General features: G+C 40.1%; 1 protein-coding gene across 3 annotated transcripts in view; it reads left to right on the top strand.

Moving 5' to 3' along the window:
- slit3 (slit homolog 3 (Drosophila)) overlaps positions 1–21,892 on the top strand; it is a 168,571-nt gene that overhangs the window by 103,797 nt on the left and 42,882 nt on the right. For all 3 annotated transcript variants that reach the window (XM_085906615.1, XM_085906614.1, XM_085906613.1), the window contains 10 exons: positions 4,816–4,887; positions 8,048–8,211; positions 9,606–9,750; positions 12,823–12,894; positions 13,498–13,569; positions 15,394–15,465; positions 16,015–16,158; positions 16,816–16,979; positions 19,453–19,603; positions 21,662–21,736. In XM_085906615.1, the coding sequence (XP_085762741.1) occupies positions 4,816–4,887; positions 8,048–8,211; positions 9,606–9,750; positions 12,823–12,894; positions 13,498–13,569; positions 15,394–15,465; positions 16,015–16,158; positions 16,816–16,979; positions 19,453–19,603; positions 21,662–21,736 (1,131 nt within the window). The remainder of the gene's footprint in view (positions 1–4,815; positions 4,888–8,047; positions 8,212–9,605; positions 9,751–12,822; positions 12,895–13,497; positions 13,570–15,393; positions 15,466–16,014; positions 16,159–16,815; positions 16,980–19,452; positions 19,604–21,661; positions 21,737–21,892) is intronic.

The raw sequence follows: 21,892 nt of genomic DNA, 5'->3' as shown, positions 1-21,892 counted from the left end.
TTTTATTGACCCATTCAACCAAGAAAAGAGGCCACAAATGTCCAATTTTTTCTTTATGTCCTCCTTCCAACCGGTGGGTGTAAGCACACAGGCACATATTAATATCTATATTTATTTCCACTTTCTCCTCGAGGTCGTCACTTTGTGAGAGAGGGTGACACACATTAGCAGATGGCGGAGATGGTTAAAGCAATATGTAATGATGTGCATGTGCATGTCCGTGGCCCCACCTCGTCGTCATCCTTCTCATCTTCAGGCTTCTAATGAGGCCCGGGCCAAGATGTTGAGAGCTCTTCATCAAACTCACAAGAGTCCTTTAAGCTCTTTTGATAGTTGGCACCAATTCCTCACTAGAGTGGGAAAACACTGATGGACATTAAATTCCTGCTGGATTTTTGCCTCCGCATTGACTGCGGACTCAAAGTTCAAATTTGATTTAATGATATCTTATGAATATGTCAGAGGTATTTTTTTGCCGTCACGCTCTGACAAATGTTACACAGAAAGGAAATTGTAGACCACAGCCAGCTTGTCATGAATATCTAAATCAATAGGCTTTGCTTGTTTTTTTGTTTTTTTTGGGATGATGCCGATTTTAATATTTGGCAGAATCAATTTCCGATTATTTGGCTGATTAAGATATTTAAAATATACATCTAATCAATAAAACAACAGAAACAATAAATATATGAATTACCGGCACAGCATTTCATTATTTAACAATACTTTGATTTGTTTACCTTTGCAGCCATTTTTTGGGGGACTTTCTTTAGGTTGGGGAATGTCATTACATTGGACTTATTTCATTTAAAGCCAAATTGTAAGAACAGAAATGGTAAAAAAAAAAATCTGACTGTTATCTGACATTATACTATATTACACCAAACTAATTGGATACTAATTTTGTTTGTTTCTCTTCCCATTAATTTGACATGTCGTTCAATGGCCATCCACTATTTAGATTTACGGGGTAAAGATTAAAGATGAAGAGTGGAACTAGAAAGTGGATGGTTTACAAGCGCAGTGTGTTTTTTTTTCTCAAGATTGCATGTCCTCTGTAATCCTGCTTTTTACACCCACAGAAAACATTGGCTGTAGGTTTGTTTTTCTTTGTATTTGGCCCTCCTCAAAATGGGATTTGTTTCCTGTAAACACACAAAAAGGTCATCACACTCTTATCAGTGTCTGTACAATTTGTTTTGTCTTATTATAGTTGCTTTCGCTCATGTTTACATTATTTTGAATGTATGACAAAAGAGCTAAAAAGAAATTTGCATTACAATACAAAACTGCTGCATCACACTCGACAAATTCACAATCCCATTTTATTTCACAACTAAGCCAAGATACAGGAAAAATCATTGAATCACTTGTTGCAAAAGTATATACGTCGTTCATTTTGTGGGAAAAACTGCTCACAGATGAGAACTAATGCTGAAGATCGGAAGCGAGAATGATCGTATCGAACGCAGTCAATGTTGCTCATCAGCGCGATCATTACGTCACGTTGCTGTGTTTGGCCTTTAATTCAGGCGCTCGCCGTGAGTATCGACCTGCGTCTGATGAACTTGATTGAGCATGAGAGACTAATAGGAAATTCACTTTATTATATACGCACAATCGTTTTATTACACACAAACACACACACACACACATATTGGCTGTTCATTGGCAGACTTTGTGGAGCCTGAAATTTAAATGAATTCAAATGTCAATAGTGCAGAAGGAAACATCACAGATGAATGTTGCAATGTGATTTCTTTTCTTTTTTTTCTTGAAAACAAAAGTTTCAAGTCCATTCTGAAATGAAGATGATATCAGTGTGCATTGGGAAGTTGACACCATGAGCTGAGTGCGGATGATTGCTGCCGGATCACGTTGTTCGATACACATTTCCAGACGTGAGCCAAATTGCGTTTGACAGACTTTGCAGAGCGGGAATTTTCTTTTCTAAGTGTCACCCAAGTGTAAGAGGGTGGACTGGCGGTGATAATGTGACACGCAAAGCTTGACCTCCATGTATAGATTGCAGTTAAAAATGAAAGTGTTATCCCGCCTTAAGGAACAGATGTTGAAACACTAACAGTGGAGCAACATGTGTAGATAGACAATTCAGCAATGCGTCATGTGTTCTGCTGAAAATGACTAGTATGAATGCAGTTGTTAAATTAAATATACTGCACCCAGGTGGCTACGATACACAAACTAGAAGGAGCAGCAATTGTATTAATTGCAAATGAGGCAAAATGCTGCATACAGAGGGGGGCGCTGTTATCCACACTCAAAGGGAGGAGGAACAAAATGACATCATTGATGGAAAGTTGAACTGATTGTATCTGAGAAATGCGACACTCGCATTGAAACAGGTTATTCACAATGTTCAGTGTTTATCCTATACTAGTAACACGTTAGCATTTATTTTTAAATCACTTTTATTTTTTATCGCTATTTCCTTTTTCAAAACAAAGCCAGCGGTTCAAATGTGCTCGTGTACACAAAATATGATCCTGCCACAGTGGAATCAACACAAACCATTCAACAGTAATTTTATTTCCACCCAGAAACCTTTGTGTACTTTCCACCAACCGCACGTACAACTTGGCACTTAATGCTTTTTGCGAGAACACAAACAAAACGTGAGCCAGTCAGAATGTGATGCATTTAAAGTGCCGTGTGAGGTGAAACGTAATATATAAATGATCTTCGGTGTTTATTTTTGACTAATTCGGACCTACTGGCAACAGCCTTAAGGCAGAGATGTTTAAGTGTAGTGGTAGCAGGAGAAACTTGACAGGGAAATTGTAGTGGGGGCTGGGCGGTCGGTGGGTTTGTTATTCCAGAATAAAATTATATAGACTGGGTGGAATCACCCCTGACAGGGCAGACCAATTTATGTGTGCCTGTGTATTTGAAAGTGACCGAGTGTGAAACTCCATCCCTTCACCAAGGCCACGGAGGCTACACCGGCCGGGAGAATGTGGAAAGTGAGTCGGAAGGACGAGTGAATTAAAGAGAACGACAAGTAGTAAGATCAACAGTGCGGAGCGCACGGTGTATTTTGGGGATGAGTGGGTGTTAGCGTAAACACGGAAACTCCCGCGTAATGAGTCCATTTGGACCACTTGTGACAACATTAGCTTCAAACAAACCAAAGCGAGCGCTCGCTGTGGGGTGTTTTGATGTTTGCCTGCTACCTTTCGGCCGTTTTCAACAATTTGAAATGAATGCTTTTGATTGTGCTTCTGCTAATATTTGTCACAAGAAATAGTATTTGTAAAACAAACAAAAAAAATGCACAATGCATCAACTTTTATAAATTGCTTCATCCACAGTAAAGTAGACATCAGAGAGAAGTGACATACTATGTTTTTATTTGTATGTTGTAACTAACGGCAATTTTAATGACCATGTTATAACACATGTTTTACACATTTATTACACTGAAGGAAGGAAGCAAATACCAAGTTATACTAATTTTATGATGACCTTGCAACATTTATTATTTTTGTCAAATTCACCACACTATAATGCTTTTATGATGTAACGAACACATTAGAACCCTTGGAAATACACTGGTTTTCATAATGTTACTGATATATGATTTTAAAAATACATTGTTGTCACACATGTATTACGTAAAACTATTGAAAATGATTGATTTCACTATGAACCTTTTCATTTAATTACACAGCTCCCATATATATTAAATTGTTACAAATTTTTCCCAAATCACATGCTGGCTTTCCCTAGTTTGTTGCGCAATATACTAGAGATGTCATTATTTTTAACCCTAAAAAATACATGTAAATACTTTGAATGCTCTGTGTGATGGCCATGATACAGTATTATACCTTTATGTTCTGTGTTTTGCTGCAGTATATTTTTCCCGAGCGCGTATACACAAGTTGCTTTTTGGATGCATTTGGCCATCCCGTGAGTGTTATGTTGTAAAAAGGCCGTCTTATGAGCTTTCAGTGCCTTGGAAAAAAGCACAAAAAAGCCTTTTGGTCCCCACTGAGTTGCTTTGATGGAACAGCTTTATGTCTTTGCGTAGCTTTCTCTACTTTCTCCCGTTGTCTAATTTTATATTCAGGCATGAAGACCTGCGAAAATGTTTGTGAGGCCACTAGTGTCCGTTTGTCTGTGAAGGCCCACTTTGAGGTTTTTCAAGAAAGGTGGTGAGTTTTTAGAAGAAAAAAAATGTAAAATCTCGGGACAAGAAATATTTTGCAAGAAATTTGGTTGTTTTGGTTAATTTTTTTTTTTTCATAAACAGTCCTGCATTTTCAATATTTTTTATTTGACAAACGTCAAAACATAAAATTAAGAATTTGTATCTTGATAATTAAAACCAAAAACTACGCCAATAAAGTTAAAATATATTATTCATTGATTAAGATAAGCGGTTCAGATATTGGATGGATGGATGGATGGATGGATGGATGGATGGATGGATGGATGGATGGATGGATGGATGGATGGATGGATGGATGGATGGATGGATGGATGGATGGATGGATGGATGGATGGATGGATGGATGGATGGATGGATGGATGGATGGATGGATGGATGGATGGATGGATGGATGGATGGATGGATGGAATTTCACTAGCAGATCAACATTGTGTTGAAATTACCGCTTTGGGGGAACTGCACTTTGAGGATTATTTGTATGTTTTGTCTCCATTGGGATTAGTCTGGATTGGAATGACATTTATTGTGATGTGCATCAGCGCACGCTTCCTGGAACTCGGCTAATGAATCTGTTTTTCCTCTCTCACCCTCTCTCGCTCTCCGGCTTTTTCTTTGTGCAGCACTCTCAACAACAACAACATCACCCTCATCCCGCTGTCCAGCTTCAACCACATGCCCAAGTTGCGGACACTGTGAGTACAAAACACACACACGTGCATGAGTCAGGTGCATGGACTAGTAATGGAAACCTCGGTGAGAATGCATGTACAGATTTAGTCGTGAATTTGAATTCAGACACGAAAGTCTGTGTTTCTGTAACAGTACTCGAGATCTCATTAAAATGGACCGAAATCGGTCTGTCTTTTGTTGACTTTGTAAATAACATGTTGTTCAGTGTATTTCAAAAGAGCAACGGTATATTGGCCCTAATCTTATAATTGATTTGGAGAACATATTTTATGGTTGTATGAGCAGTATTATAGCTAGCGAATAGCAAAATCTGGGTGGTAAACAAGAACCACAACTAATTCAGCAAACAAAAGAGCCCAGAAAAATAATTCTCAACTGGTGGATCAGGACCCAATGTTCTTTTTTCAACAGCAATTGTTGACAACATGTGGCAGTACAAGGCAAAATGGCCGCCCCCTCAGATGGATTAAAAAAAAAAAAAAATTCTGCTTACTTCAGAATATTTAAGAAATGTGATATTAATCAGAATGCTGTGCTGAGATGCATCAAATAGGTTTTTGCAAGAATTTTGAAGACTTGCTCTTTATTGGGGTGCGCTGAAAGGCACTTAAACTGTGAACAGTTGAGAACCAGTGGTCAAGAAGCCTCAGATCAACCTTTGCGGATTTCAATGGACCACCGCTCATTGTGGTTCCACATTCAATTCATCACCTATTGGCTCATTCTTCGGGTGCAACTGTCCTTAAAAACACAATTTTATGACGTTTGTAGTGTTTTTCATTGCTATTGTCACAGTCAGAAAATAACATAGGCCAATATGCTGTCGGCTAACAATTTGTGGCTAAATTACATGTGTGAATGTTTTCTATTTTATTGACCAAGGTGTCGTAGTTTCTTTCTTTAGAGTAGGAGTGACGTAAGGATTTGATCCCTTGGAGAAAAGCTTTTATTTTTTTCTATTATGTAGTGTAGCAAAACCCACACAACACAGGACAGATTCCCCAAATCCACTTGTGCTTCGAGACCATTTTTCTGCTCAAATTTGAACGGCAGCTCCCATCCCCCGGCCAATCACAAAACGCTCGTGTTTGCGTGGATGTGCGCTCGTCCCACCACTTCAAATCAGCCTCACAAAATTGGATTTCGGGTTGCTGCGCAGCTCTACAAGTTGATGGCAGATTGAGTGGTGAATCACCAATATCCAATATCTTTTAATCAGAAGGCCTCGCGCGCCGCTTCTCTTGTCTGTCAAAGCCGACTGACGGAGTGACTGCCTACTGGCTCAGCTTCACCTTCCTTTACCATCAGCGTTTGCATGTCAATACTCTCATTCAGTCATTCCTTCTGCCGAGGAGTCGCTATCGAGTATTTCTTAGTAAGAAGATAATTATAGAAATGCTCTAGATTATTTTTGAAGCATTTGGCGTTGTGGCTTTTAAGCAAGCAACAAAGAAAAACCTGCCAAAGCATGGGAGTTAGCATTGATGCTAATGACTTCCTGTAAATGGAAAATTAGCAGGAGATAGGTACTATTTCTGATGAACCGGTGGTGATATCAATTTTAAACTGTTGAGGCAACGCTGTTAGTCACCTCTTGACTTGAAATCTCATTACATAATTCAAATAAACGACACTCGCTAAATTTAATTTAACGGTAATAAAAATGTGCCCTTGTAGCTCGAGGACACACATAATCTGCAGATATACACTTCTGGCATGTCAACACAAACAAAACACACTTCTGGCCAAGTTACCAAAAACACACACATGCAATTCTGACCTTAGTTACACTGAATACAATAAAGCCAATCAAGTGTCCACAAATCCAGCAGACACCACAGAAACTCAACACGCAGTACATACGCACACACACACACAGAGCATTGTGCCCCGTGTTTTAATCCTACTTGTCAGTAATTAAGGCTGTAACCAGGGGTGGGCCGAAACGCGGCTATATCCAGGCGGGAGTTTGACGATAAACTGGATTTATAATGGGAGCGCGGTATTAAAACCTACTACCCCCGCTGCTAGCATCAATGAGCCCATCTCTGTTCCATAACAGGATTTGTCCTCGGCTTTATTACAAAAGGAGGCCTGTCTTGTGAAAGGCCAGATATCCCGGCCGGCATATAATACGCTGACAAGACATCCTGCCATTTTTCCGCTCTCCTCCTCCCGCCCCCTTGTGACTCTTAAGGTGTCCGCCCGTGGAGTCTCTCAGCTTTGTGGTGAAAAAAAATCCCTTAATGCACCCAACACTGAACATTAGCTCGCCAGGAGCTCATTTTCTACAGGATTTAGTGGCGTAAGTGCCACTTAGACGACAGACACATGATTGTCTCGTATGGACATTAGTTGCACATGATGCCAGGTGTTAATTGGAAAATCATATCATCGGCTTGATTTTTCTCACTGCGTTCCGTCTCGTTTGTGCAATGTTACCGGAGATTCTCATTTCAAACACACAGTTAATTTTTGCCCAATAATAATATTGATAGTCATTTTACAACGTGATTATTGCTACGTAGAGCTGCTGCATCACATTTACAGCTGTTCATAAATTCTGACCCACTGCTGTACCTGCTGATTGACATCAAATTAAAAAGATATCCAAGGAATTAAATGAAATGATGAAAATGTATTTAGTTTTTCTCTTGCCCTCCTGGAGGTTATGATCAGGAGGTGTTGAGAATATTTGTCAACTGTGGGCACGTGAAGCCCTTTGAGACGTATCTGTGATTAAGGGCTGTATAAATAAACACGACTTGACTAATATTGACACAATTTTAGCACAGAATTGAACAAAAATATACTTTTTTCTTGTACTTGTGTAAAAAGAAAAAGAAAAACTTGTCTCTATTATTTTCCATTCTTAAACATGGGTTGATTTTACCATATACATCGGTTTCTCTGACTCTACATTGGAGAAAGCACTTTTTTGTCAAAGTATATGTGAAACTAACTACAAAAACAAGACAGAATAGTGATCAGGATTGCATTTTAAGTGACTGTTTAATCTCAGTTTGAGATTAAGATTATGTTCAGAGGTAAAACTGAAGCCTCCACCTTTCTAGGCTGGATGAGAAACATGTTAGCAATTAGCACAGACGTCTTATCGTAATTGTCAATATTTACCTTTTTTTTCTACTTGCTCATCTCTAGGCGTCTCCACTCCAACAACCTTCACTGCGACTGTCACCTGTCTTGGCTCTCTGATTGGCTGCGAGCGAGGCGCGGCCTGGCGCCTTTCACTCAATGCATGGCCCCCGCCCACATGAGGGGCCTGAATGTGCCCGACGTACAGAAGAAGGATTTTGTCTGCAGTGGTAAGTTTGTGTGCATGAGATGTCGATGCAGCAGCATTAATGTTAGGAGCGCCTCCGTCCCATACAAGACTTATGAAGAAAAAAGTGTACAGTGAGACCCCAGCGTTCATCTAATCACATATTTTATGAGTATTGTGGGCTAAAAAAAATTTTTTTTCAATGCACTTTTAATGTATGCATTACCTTCAAATGTGTTGAAAATGTGTTGTTTTGTTTCAATATTTTCGAATAATTGTTTCTGTTAAAGGTCGTTTTCAGCTTTCGTGCATTCTTTCTGATTTATTTAGTATTTGTTTACCAAATTGTCTTGAGAAGAAAATCACACAGAAAAAATACTCCAAATCTAAAAAACCAAGCAAAAAATACCCCCACATAAAAAATCCCAAGTCAGAAGTAGTTTACTGTACTTGCTTTTTCCTTCCCCAATTAAATGCAATATGCTTCTTTAATGGTAGTAATGTGGATTTGTAACCTTTTGAATTTCTAAAATGTCAGTGTACAGTGTCCTATACCCCGTAAGCCTCCCTAAAAATATCTCGAAAGTCATGGCCGAAGACTTTTGCAAAGTGAGTTAAAAATACTCCCAAATGCATAATCTTGGGCTGAGCTGAACTCTTGACTTGAATCCCACACGCACACTTGCACAGCGTCCTTGTCTCCTTATTACACGCCGTGTTATCGTGCAGCGCTCGGACAGATCAGCATGAAGGTGTCTATTCTAATGTGACAGCATGAAGAAAAGAGCGTGTTCAGCCAAAAGGCTCATTGAAGAAAAGCTTTTTTTTTTTCTTATCGCTGTTTAGAGGTGTCTGATTCAGCTCACCGCTAATAGACTGTCAGGCGGATTTCTCTTTATCAGACTGTAGCCTCGTAGCTTCGGCCTCCATTGCCCTGATCGGGACTCCTCACGTTAGGTACCGCATTAATGCATAAATTATTTCCTCACCTTTTCAAATAAAGCAAACTTTCCTTGTCAAGCACCTTTCATTTTCTATTCTGCATGCTTTTCATTTTCAGTTCAGGGAATTTATCAAGATTGTAGGGTGACAAACATCAGCGTTACTCTATCTCACAATTGCATTTTATTGGTCAGAGTGCTTCCATTCCTTCGTGTGATTGCCTACTTGGAATACTTAAGAACATTGATCGGCCCTTTATATCTCACAACTGCTCAAGTTTCCATAGCTTAATGCGTTTGTTTACATTTGTTCCCAAATTCGGCCAAACGAGGGTAAAACATCATCATAATTTTGCTACTGCTTGTTAAAACAATTGTATCCAAATGGGGCTGATTAGAAGAACATTGGAATTGCACAACTGGCACTCTTTCTTATCATTACACTCGTTTCCCATCATTTATTTCTCAGATTTTAATTGTATGTATTGGTCTCCAGGCCCCACCCACGTCGAGTCGCGGACATGCGAGCCCCTGGTGGCAGTGTGCCCGCCCAGCTGCACGTGCAACAACAACATTGTGGACTGTCGCCGCAAAAGTCTGTCCGAAATACCCGCCAACCTCCCGGAGGGCATTGTCGAGATGTAAGGCTGCCGTTGGCTTTAGTTGACATTTAGCTTATAGTCATGTTTTTGGGGGTGTGTTTAATTCTGCCGGGAGGGGGTTTTCAACTCAATTCAAAAAGGAAAAAAACAAACAAACTTTTATTAAGTTGAAGTGAAAGTCAGACTTTTATCCGACCGTATAGTGTATATCCACTCTGTCCTCCTGTGGATTGTATCTTTTCCAAACACCTGCCAAATCTAACATAAAAGCTTCATGGAAAAAAAAAACAAGGTAAATAATAAATAAATCTCAGTTTTGAGAGCTGTTGACATTCTGCTTATGATGCAGTGCAGTTGAACACCATTGCAAACTATAATATCGATATTGTTAAATGAATAGTTAAGCTTAAGTTTTTTTTTTCTTTGTAGAGTGAATTATTTTCATTTCGTGCTTCTATTAGATCTCATTCTTTGATGCAAAAATCTATATATCTTTATATATATGTATACACATTGTTTGATAGTTAATCGGAGTCCTTTTTACGTTTGAAAAAATGACTTAAATAATCTAATAGTGATGTGTACACACAATAAAAATGACAGGGATGTTTGGGCAAACCAGGCTTTAAAGAGACCTTGAAGATGTTGCATGGATTTTAACAAACAAGCCCAAAAAAATAAATTAATGGGAATGTATGACTTTGTTCACTGTACTCTGGATTTAGGTTGACTTGCAAATCTTTCCCAATACATCAGTTGGGTCAATGTCAAATTTCATCCTGCTGGCGGTATAGATCGCTGCCAAATGTGTGTGTACCATTACGTGTGCGCACAGGCAAGTCAATGTCGTCCGTGTTTCAATCATCAGCTAATCGTCACCTCAGCCTTATAGATTTTTTCATTGTGCCTGTAAAGTGGCTTCCTGTGATGTGTCCTATTCTCTTAAGCCTCTAAGTGCCTTTGTCTCAACCTTGTGTCGCCTCCCGCAAAGGAGGATTTCATCTAACTAGCGCTTATACATTGCCCTTATCAATATCTGCTGATGGATGCCCTTGTATGAATTGTTACAGGTTGACAATGATGCCTACAGTGCTTTATTAAAGTGGAGATATGTTTTAGAGAATGTGACACTGGCCAGGAAACAAGCAAGGGAACTCTGGAATTTTAAGGTCCCCCTAAAATATTTTGTCGCCATAAATTAAAGCCCTTTTTTGACGGGATACGCAGTGCCTGAAAAGAAAACTTCTTAAATCAGCAAAATCAATTGAAAAGAACAACTTATATGAAAATAGTTTACTTTAAATGTGTAAAATATCACACCAAAAAACAAATGTGAAGGAAAGCTTACTAGAACAGCTGCACTTTAGCTGAGGTTTATCAGAGGGACTTGAAATGGTGGTAGGGGTATGCTGACTCCCGTTTACGATATGTGCAATGTGATTGGTCAATTAAGAACACACAACAACAGTTAGAAAACATTCAGCAGACACAATTTAACCGCCCATCTTGGGATTTTTGTTTTAAATTAGAGTTGTTATGCGCCACATTAATGATGAAATCATGGTGAAAATATTTGTCTTGTTTTGTCAGTTCATAAATGGTCAGATGGTTAATTGGGTGCCAACATTCATTCTGTTAATCCCAGTGTTGCGCATTATAAATTCATTAATTGTAGACAGCAACAATTAAACCTCAGCAGAGAGAGAACTAGCTTGATAATGAAATCCTCTCGGTAATGCGTTCAATCGAGATTTCTTCTTTTATTAGTTTTTCATGGCATTTGTTTTTTCACCTTGATAAGTAAATCTGCCTTCAGTCGCATGTCTGTTGTTGTGTACATGTTCATCACAACTGAAAGCTCTTTGTATAATATACCCTGGGCAATTTAGTTATTGATATCGTTCTCATCAAATGAAACAATGAGACCTTACAGCTGTTCTTTACTACCTCCAACCATAATGGCAAACCTGTCCGCATGGATGGATGGATGCGAAAGGCACAGGGGTCAAGAGCAGAACAGGGTGCGGGTTAAAGAGTAGGAGGATAAGAGGCTCGGCTAGGATCCCATTCATCATGGTGACAGCTGACCCTGGTCCTCGCCTTGGCTCCTCTCCACACTTCCACAGGTTTTCCTCCCTCATTCTCCATCTTCATGTCCTCCAAACGAGCGGGCATTAAGAATACATGAGCTGGATGCGACTCGACCACAGTGTATTTTTCCAAACGAACTTGCCAGTGTAATCAGTCTTGTAAAGATGGAGGGGTGTGGTGTGGGGGAAGATGTAGTACATTGCCATTTGGCCCTTGGCTTGAGAAAGTAGCGTGCAAAATGCTTTGTTATTGTAGAAATTGTATATGGAAAACAAAGATTATCAGTGCAGCGATGCTAGTGACACATGCATTTATCCATCGTGCCAACTTTTGCATCATTATCGTTGAGCCTCGCCTTCCACAAACTACCGTGCGCATGATGGTCTGCTTCCCGGGTTTGGATCACTGGTACTGCAGTAAATGAGCCATCCATTCCGCTTCTTCCTCTTTGGGTGGCGCCTATCCCAGCTGATTTGAGGATAAGATGGGGCCATTGCCAAAGCAAGGCCGGGGGGGGGGGGGGGGTATGTATAACTCAGGGGCTCCGCAAAAAGGTTCTAAACCCCTGAAATCCAAATCGTGATAATCGTGAGAATCGTAAAATCGTACGAGGAATGAGTACAAATCCAGGGGGAGAGGGCTGAGTCCAAGCATATTTCCGAGGAAGCCAATAGAGTTACAACTAAACCAGTTGACACAAATATGTTTCTCATCATCAATATACCAAGATCCAACATAACATTTGAATCAGTGTAAGCTTCACCACTGTAAACTGCAACCAAATAGAGTTTGTATTTAAAACTACCACATCTTTTTGCCTTAAAGTCCGCTGCTACCTTAATGCCAACACATCAAGGGAGACAACATAGCCAAGCTAACAAATAGATGTGAAGGATGAAAGGATGTTTGAACGTTGCTGCAGCAGCACATGTAGACAGACAAAATATAGCAACATATTCTTTATCCTCAGCGGAAATCTAACCATTGCTTGATATGTCTCTTTGATTTGTGTCTTTCTAGTCGTTTGGAGCAGAACCTGATCAAAAGTGTCCCACCTGGTGCCTTTTCTTCATACAAGAAACTCAAAAGGATGTGAGTCTTTCCACACCAGGGCTGGGAATTTTTTTGTTAAAAGTCTTCCCTCAACTTGCATGAATACATTCAAACTCTCGTGGGTTGCATCGGTATGTAACACACACACACACACACACACACACACGAGTTAACAGTATTCTACTAGTTCAAAGACTGAACCACAAGGAGCGCTTCTATTAACACTTTCTGTGCCAATACTTCCAAATATGATCCAAATGTTGTCTCCTTACTCCTCATGTAAATATCCGTCGATCCCATCACAAATGACACTCACAAGGACGTGAGGTCATCGCTCAGCCGCCCAATCATCCTCCGTCTTCCGGGGCTTCCATAATAAATCCGTCTTCATGGACGTGAACTAAACATGCCACCGCGTTGGGCTTTTCCTCTTCGCTCTTTTTCGCTCTGCATCACGGCCGTCGCATTTCATCCCATCTGCCTGTCCATCATCCGCCAGCTCATTTACTTACACCTACTTTTCTCGTTTTCCCCTTCCCGAGGCGCCTTCCCTTGACCTCTGCTGATGTATGCTGTCGGCGACAGTTCTAGGACATCTGTATCACTAATGCACTAACTGTCCCCCTCCCTCTCCTTCCACAGAGACTTGAGTAAGAACCAAATTTCCGACATCGCCGCCGATGCCTTCAGTGGCCTCCGCTCGCTCACCTCCCTGTAAGTGTTCCGGCACGCACATGCCAGTAAGGACTTCACTGATGACCTAAGCACGATCAGAAGCACTGATCTCATTTACAATATAAATTATTGTATTTGTTTATGAAATTTGATTCATTTATTCCTAAACATGTGCAGTCTTCATTTTGTGGCAAATCTATTGGCTGCTCCATGGTGAAATTTTTTTTTTTTTCATTTCAAATTTCCCCGAAAGGGCCAGCGAGCCGGTCCACAATGATGTCAGAATCAATCGGTCCTCTAATTGGTCGGTTAGAGCAAGCTAAGGTTGACGAGCAAAACATATCTGTAGCATTCAGCACTCCTTAGTTCCAAGGAGCTATGTTGATATGAGGTGAGGAGCTTCATTCAGTCAGGCCGTAGATTTGTTTAGTAGAAAAATAATTTTAATTTGAAAAATGCTGTGTCTTTTGGCATCTACCTTCAAATATAAACTCTGGAGTGGGCTGTTACACACATTCACGTTGTACAGTTCACTTTTCATTTGTACATTTGTTACAATTTTTGTTCATTTGTGATAGTGCTGGTATTAAAAGGTGGATGAAGTCGAAAGTCACTATTCAATGCCCCAAGTACAGTACTAAATGCGCAACCCGTCACGCAGGGATGTAATTGTATTTTCACTCATTTAGCAAATCCAAACATTGTGGCTGACACCCAAAGGTGGAAGGACACACACATTGATTTGTGTGGCTCAGTTTGTGCATGCGTGTTGTTTGCGTGTCTCTAAGAGGGCCGCCGAGTGCGATAAGAACATGAAGGACAGTTTAATTTGAATCAATCTGCAGCGTGAAAACGAGACGGACAGACGGACAAGAAAGGGCAGGCAAGGTGAATCCTCTGCTGGGTGTTGGGTGTGACGCACGCGCACGCACACACACACGTGCACACACACACAGACATTAAGACGTGGCCTCTGTCAGTGGAGGCGAGCTGAGGCGTGATGGGACAAAAATTGAAATCACTGGAGTGGTGTGAATGGTCGTGTGTGCGGCAGGATTACAGCACGCTACATCAACCTCAGATTTGGATCATCAAAGGAGATAAAACAATGGCCGCAGAGAGAAAATATTTAATAATTTTGAGACAAGCTAGGTCTTTAAACTTGCTTTTATTAATACAGTCATATGCAAAAGTTTGGGCGCCCCTGATCATTTTCATGATTTTTATCGCTCAATGTGGGTGGTCAAAGCTGGGTGGTCAAAACTCAAATATTGAGTTGAGTTAAGTGGCAAAATTTACCAGTTTTTATTGATCTTTTCTTTTTTATGTCACACACACACACACACACACACACACACACACACACACACACACACACCGTCATACGCGGGAATTGAACTCATGGTGTCGGCACACAAGACAGGCAAGTGTACCTACACCATCAGCGACTCCCAGGGGGCAGCCATTTTGCCACTTGCTAATGAATGAAAATGACATCACAGTTGCCACTGCTCAGGTCACAACCAATCACGACAGCTTCAGAAAATTGACGGGTCGTGATTGGTTGAGACCCGAGACCTTGTAATTGTGATTGATATAAGAAATAGATTAAATGGATTTAGCCTGTTTAATTCATTTTGCACAAATGAAACATTAAACACTGTGTTTTGATGAGTTGGGCTTTACAGACCACATTATTACAAATAAAATGTTGGGGTTGATTTCCCCATTAAGACTTATTTGATACTACAGTATACAGCTGTTGCTTTTCTAGAAGTCGAATTCTAGTTGCAAAACCTCAGACTAATAATGTTTTTTTCACATTACCGCCTAAATTGCATCATTGATAACTGTCCCATGCAGGGTCCTGTATGGTAACAAGATCACTGAGCTGCCAAAAGGATTGTTTGATGGCCTGGTGTCCCTGCAGCTACTGTAAGTACTCTAATCTGTATAAAGGGTTCATAAATACAAAGATAATGGGCTGAAATTGACTTTGAATCAGACAAAATAGCCATTGAAAATATCTTTCCGTCTGTACTCCATTGTGTACGTCAACACTGAACAATATTAATGATACAGTTTGACAAAATAACACAAGTGTGCTTCCAATGAATTCAAGTGGGGGTGACATTCAAAACTGCAGCACCGTTGCAGGACCTGGTCCAAATAAATAATTCAATATAAATGTGACATATGGTCCTTGCAAACGCTGCAGTCCTCCAGCAGAAACTGCTAATGTTCAGGGACTTTTCCCTCATAAAGTGAAGTCAAGCAAAGACAATGAGAATGAGCGAATCCAGACGGTAATTTTTCTGCACATTCAGGTGTAATCATTGGTCGAGACTAAGGTTATATCCCCCGTTATTCTATCTCCTACCTTGCTTTAACAGCCTAACAATGCTTTTATGCCATTAAAAAAATGAGAATACTCACCAAGCATGAATGTACTTGAATCTTTAAATCCATAAATTCTTTTTTCAGTCTCCTGAATGCCAACAAGATCAACTGTCTGCGTGTCAACACCTTCCAGGACTTGCACAATCTCAACCTGCTCTCACTGTATGACAACAAGTTACAAACCATCAGTAAAGGACTTTTCACACCACTGCGATCCATCAAAACTCTGTAAGTGCTTACAAACTCATGGTTGAACAATACACACCTTCAATTGTGAAACCCCTCCCCCCTCCATTTTTTTTGTCAGCGGTGGACAATTTATATTTGGACACAGCAAGTTTTGATTTGATCTGGGCCGTCATGCAAATTGTGGATAAAAATCTGTCTACTTGACAGAACAAACGGGCTTACACAGTTTGTAACATTTTTTTTTAATTACCTGGGAAATACATTTTATTATGCATCATTTCAACTGCTGAGCTCAAAAAGGATGGGCCATAAGATTGATCCTTGAGGAACACCTTAGGAACGCTTGACAAACTCTGAAAATCATCTGCAGATAAATACCTATTTGATAAATAGGATAGGAACCATTTAAGGGTGTTGTCTACCCTGTCACTATTCTTGTCTAAAAAAAAAAAGATGTAGAATTCAAGCAGAACCAGGACTGAACATTGAGCAACGAGCTACGTTGTGCAATTTCTCAGATACAGGTACACCTAATCACGTAAACACATGAATTTGTTTTCTATTAGAATGTTGAGCAGTTCCTCACAAATTGGTATTGGCTTTTGTACCTCTAGTCCTGGCGCTTGGCTAAAGCAGTTACCAGGCAGAGAGGTATAAAGAAATCAGATGGTGACAAATGCATTCTCTCCACTGCAGTCATCTGGCTCAGAATCCCTTTATGTGCGACTGTCACCTGAAGTGGCTTGCCGACTTTCTGTTCGACAACCCCATCGAGACCAGCGGGGCGCGCTGCAGTCACCCAAGAAGGCTGGCCAACAAGCGCATCAGCCAAGTCAAGGGCAAAAAGTTTCGTTGCACAGGTAAGCGCACACAATGATAGCAACAACAAAAGTATGATGTGGTGGCAAGTAACGACGTACAAATATGTTGCGATAGTAGTTCGAGGCGGGCTTTTTTAATTTCCTTGATTGATCAGGAGATTTTGTAAGTTTCTGTTCATTACTTGAGTATTTGTTCAGCATTTTTTTCCACTCAGTCTGCAACATTAGCAAAGCTATGGGAACACGTTGTTTTGCTAGATTAACAGCCAATGCAGTTAGCTCACAACAACAGGTGACATAATGTTATCACTTTCCCAATAGTTGATCTAACATGGAAACTATTTTGCAAAGATTATTTTTTATTTCAGTCCAGTTTGCTTCTGTCACGTTATTGTTTTTTGTTTTTATTTAATTTATTTTTTGTACTTTTCTACATATTTAATCACATAAATTTTCACTTGTACATACATACTGTTATGTTTTAAATATAGAACGTCTGCCCCAGTCATGATTGTTCCGGTCCTATTCGAGCAAAATTGAGTGTGGATCTTCAAACTGTGTTACAAGTGGCTTACAATAATATTTATGACAGTGTTTAGGACTAAAACTCTGTTGTTTTTAATGAAGACTACTCCACTGCTGCTTTTTGGTCAGGATGGCGGTACTGGGAGAGACATCTTTTTTTTTTTAGGTGGTACCACTCATTTAGAGTAATAATATTGAAGCCTATGGTCACTCCTGAAACTAGTTCTGGCTGCCCTCTCCTTGCACCTCCTCTTCCTCCCTGGACGATTCTGGACCTTACCACCATCCTCTCTTCCCACTCTCTGTTTGCCTCCCTTGCCCCTCTTCCCTTCCATGCCCTGCCTCCTGTGTGGACCTGCACTCTGATTGGCTCGTGCAGCTGTCTCTTGTGCTTGATCTAACCATGTGGCCCCGCCTGCTGTGGCATCACATGGTTCCGTCAAGCGCCAGGGACCGCCCGGCACACGCTCGCCTGCGTCTACTGGCCGATTAAGTGACTCGGAACCTTAACTGATGATCAATGTTGCAATAAAACACGTCATATATATGAAGGTCTGACATGATTGCCCCTTTTGCACTGCATGATGCTTTAGAAACCAGATACTACATTGCAACAAAAAAAAACCACATTAAATATGCCAAACCAAAGCACAGTATGCAACAATATTTCTTTGACCATTCTTTCGCATCAGCAATTATCCTGTGCAGTTGCGATATGTTTACACCCCGGAAATGTAACTTCACTTGGGACAGTTTGATGGCATAGCTGCTTTAGAGGGCCTCGTTGTCGACCATGAGCGAGCATGTTGCAAAGGTGCAGAATTGAGAGTGGACCAGGGTTTTCCGCTGCCGTGCCTTCTTGAGAGCGCCTTGTTGTTGCAGCATGAAAATTCTTGCAGCTCAAGCATCATTGCACAATGTTGCGAGAAAAATGCAAGATGAAATAGCATCCATTTTCCAAGTTTTTTTTTTTTAAACAATATAAATGTTTTTCATCATTCAAATTTGGGAGAATTGTGTTGTAGTGTGTCATATTTAGAGGATATATATTGTTTCACTTTACAGGAACTTTAAGTCATTATAACCTTTAATTGAGGATTTTATTACAGGTGAAAAAAATCTGTTTTGCCCATTCCATTATTTGTCAGTGTGATTAGTTTTGCCTGACATCCTCAATGTGGTGTGTAGTGAATTTCCCATTAAGGAAATTCAAGAACTAAATCCAGACCAGAACTTTGCAATGGAAAAGAATCATACTTCAGCATTTGTTGTTTTAAACTTTTACTTTTGTTAGTATGCATTGGAAAGCATAATTATCTTTTTCTAATCAAGGACAAAAATGTGAAAATGTTGGCGTCATTCAATAAGAATGTGTTTTAGATGACTGCACTGTGTACTGTTAAAAGAAGTAATGACAATCTGATATAGAACTGGCTTGAGATGGGAACGTTTAAAAATAAGTAATAAACCGGAGGATTGCCACTTTGTGCTGTTAATTATGGCACGACATGTCCACTGAGATTTGAAATCCGCCACACACCTGCTCCTGTTTCAAAACGGTCGTACGGCTGCGCTTCAGGGCTAGCATGGCTCATCCCAGCCCCCCTTTTAAAACCTCCGAACCCTCTTCCATTGCCACTAAAGGAACAACTAATGAGCTTTCTGTTTTCGCTTTAAAAAAAAAAAATTTACTCTTTAACTGCTTTCCTTACTTTTTCCCTAACAACAAGCGCTATAATTTTGTGGCAGCCCAGAGACTTTATATTAAAAATTATTTTGCTCATGAGAGGAGCAAACTTTACCATGCTGATAGACAAGAACATTGAAATGTGCAGGTTGTTATGCATTTTATACAAATGTAAAATTTCCAAGGAAATACATAAAGCTGGTAAAATCAAGCAAATCTGTGCACTTAAACTGTCGGTAATTTGAACCTGCCTTTTTTTTTTCTCCCCTGAGTCACTTTTTGCTGCTCACTTGTCGACAGGTCAAGAAGACTATCGCAGCCGACTGAGCGGCGAGTGTTTCCAGGACCTTGTTTGTCCCGACAAATGCCGCTGCGAGGGTACCATGGTGGATTGCTCCAACATGAAACTGACCCGCATTCCCTCGCATATTCCGGAACACACTACCGACCTGTAAGTAGTCGCACAAAATATTTTGTTGATTATAAGTGTATTTTTTCATTTGCATGTGCATTTGCAAAACAATGTATGGCATGGAAACGATGAACGTCAAGAATGATTGACAATGTTGTAGTATGCATGCCAAGCCTATAGATGGCGATGTCGAGGAGAAAGATTGGTCGGTCGTTCTATAATGATAGACCAAGGCAAACATTGGCGAATTGATTTTGAAAGTACTGTACTAAGGACCCTTTTGAGTGGACGCTTTTACTGTCCATTATATCAAGGTTCCACTTTATTTAAAAGCAAGTCCCTGAATTCACTTTACATGATATTAAATTTCCACAGCACACCTCACCTAACCTGCAGGAATAAGTCAATAAAAAACTCTTCTTAGTTTTGCTGTACCGCTATCTTTCTTCCCTTTTCATATTTTGGTTTTGGCTCCGATGTTTAAAAAAAAAAAAAGGTTCTCATTGATGTGTTCCATCTCGCTACAAGAACCCAAAGGAGCCATCGTGACATCCGCCAAGTCTCACACTAGCATACTGAACAGTCCCTTATATCCTTTTTTTAGCAGTGATAAATGGGATGGCGCATAGAGAGCAATATGCAACAGGGAGATCCTGATTACATTGTGAGCAGCCTTAAAGTATTGTGGCTCTGTGTTCAGCTTCTACTGGGGGCTGATGGGGGATTATTACAATAAGACGGCGCCCCGCTCAGTATTCAGCAGAGCCGTTCAACATAAAGAATGACATGAAACGTAAGCACATCGATGCAATATGTGATGAAGTCGAGTCCTTAGAGCTACGCATAAAGGGAACAACGGGTTGCCACAAAGCACAGTGATGTCGAGAAACAAAAAGATGTGCAATATCAAACAAAAGCCCCAAAAGGTTTGGAGAAGAACCCACCCCGCTGGTCCGAGAATACAAATGTTGAATACAAAGAACCTTAACCACAGTGTTGTCTCCATCATTCGGATGCAAGTACCTCTTGACAAATATCGTGATGAATAATCTCAAACCGAGGAAATTTTCTCTCATACATTTGAAAAGAGGAATTTGCAAAACGCAGGAAACAATGTGAAAGTCATACATACATGAATAAATAACATGATCTGCATAAATAGAAGATGAATTCAAATGAATGCCAAATTGCCAAATGGTGGACTTGATGGAGAAAACAGACTTTGGTGGGGGGAAAGCGTTGCTTAAACAGTAACACGCCTGTGTTATGTCCAGTGTGGTTTATATGTATGTAAACAAAACGGATTTTCCCCGAATATTAGCTGGCGGTAGGTAATTTAAAAAGCTCATCATGTAACATTCTTTGTTTTCTATGTGGCAAGCTTTCCCAAAGATGTTACTCAAATTTGACAAAAAGATGACTAAACATTTCACCGTTATCTTCGTATTGGCCAGAAAATCTTAATGATTCAAGCCTGTATCATTTATCACAGGAAAATGAAGCTCATGCTACTGGAATCATCTATAAAATATCGTCTCCTCTAAATCAATGCATCTTGGAAATTTCACACACATCCATCATTCACACACATGCTTTTCCGTAAAATGACTTCACTCTTAAAACATTCATCCACAAAAACCAATGGCCCTTATAACCTTGCCTTCTTAAAATTGTTACTTCTTTGCACCTGCTGTAACATTAAAGAATTTATTGGTGAGAATATTTTCTCTAAATACACTCTCATCGTTTATAGTGTGATTAGGTTGCCTTTCATGCCTATGTGCAGCAAATTATGACCTCGGTTGTGTCAAACTAGCAAACTGAACAGACAAGCATGCGTAAAGTTGATTGTTTTAATAGCCTTTTACTAAGAATAGCTTCAATACAACAGATGTCGGTATGCATGACCCCATAGAAATGATTCATGGTTGTCTCTTTTTTCACCCTCGGCTCTAATTTAGCAACTTTGCTTCGGCTTAACATTTGAGGAATCACTAAAGGCCTTGTAACCTCTTTTTTAAGACTGTTTATGTGCGTTGATTTTGCAAGATGGACTTTGTGACAAAATAGACCGTCTCAATGTGTTTTTTTGCGTAGGCGGCTGAACGACAATGAGATTGCTGTACTGGAGGCGACGGGGTTTTTCAAGAAGCTTTCGAACTTGAGGAAAATGTACGTATGCATTTATGTGACTGAACTTCCTATCACCTCTCGTCACAAGGTGAGATCTTGCAGGCCAAGGACGTTCGTTGACCACTTTGGTGCAAATAGCTGTTACCTTCTCACCAAGCCTTTTGTTGGTGTTTTTTTTAGTTGGAGCCATTCACA

This window comes from Syngnathus leptorhynchus, chromosome 2 (assembly GCF_054491065.1).
Source record: "Syngnathus leptorhynchus isolate UIUO chromosome 2, UIUO_Slep, whole genome shotgun sequence".
Lineage (NCBI taxonomy): Eukaryota > Metazoa > Chordata > Actinopteri > Syngnathiformes > Syngnathidae > Syngnathus > Syngnathus leptorhynchus.
This window is presented reverse-complemented; position numbering and strand designations above follow the sequence as displayed.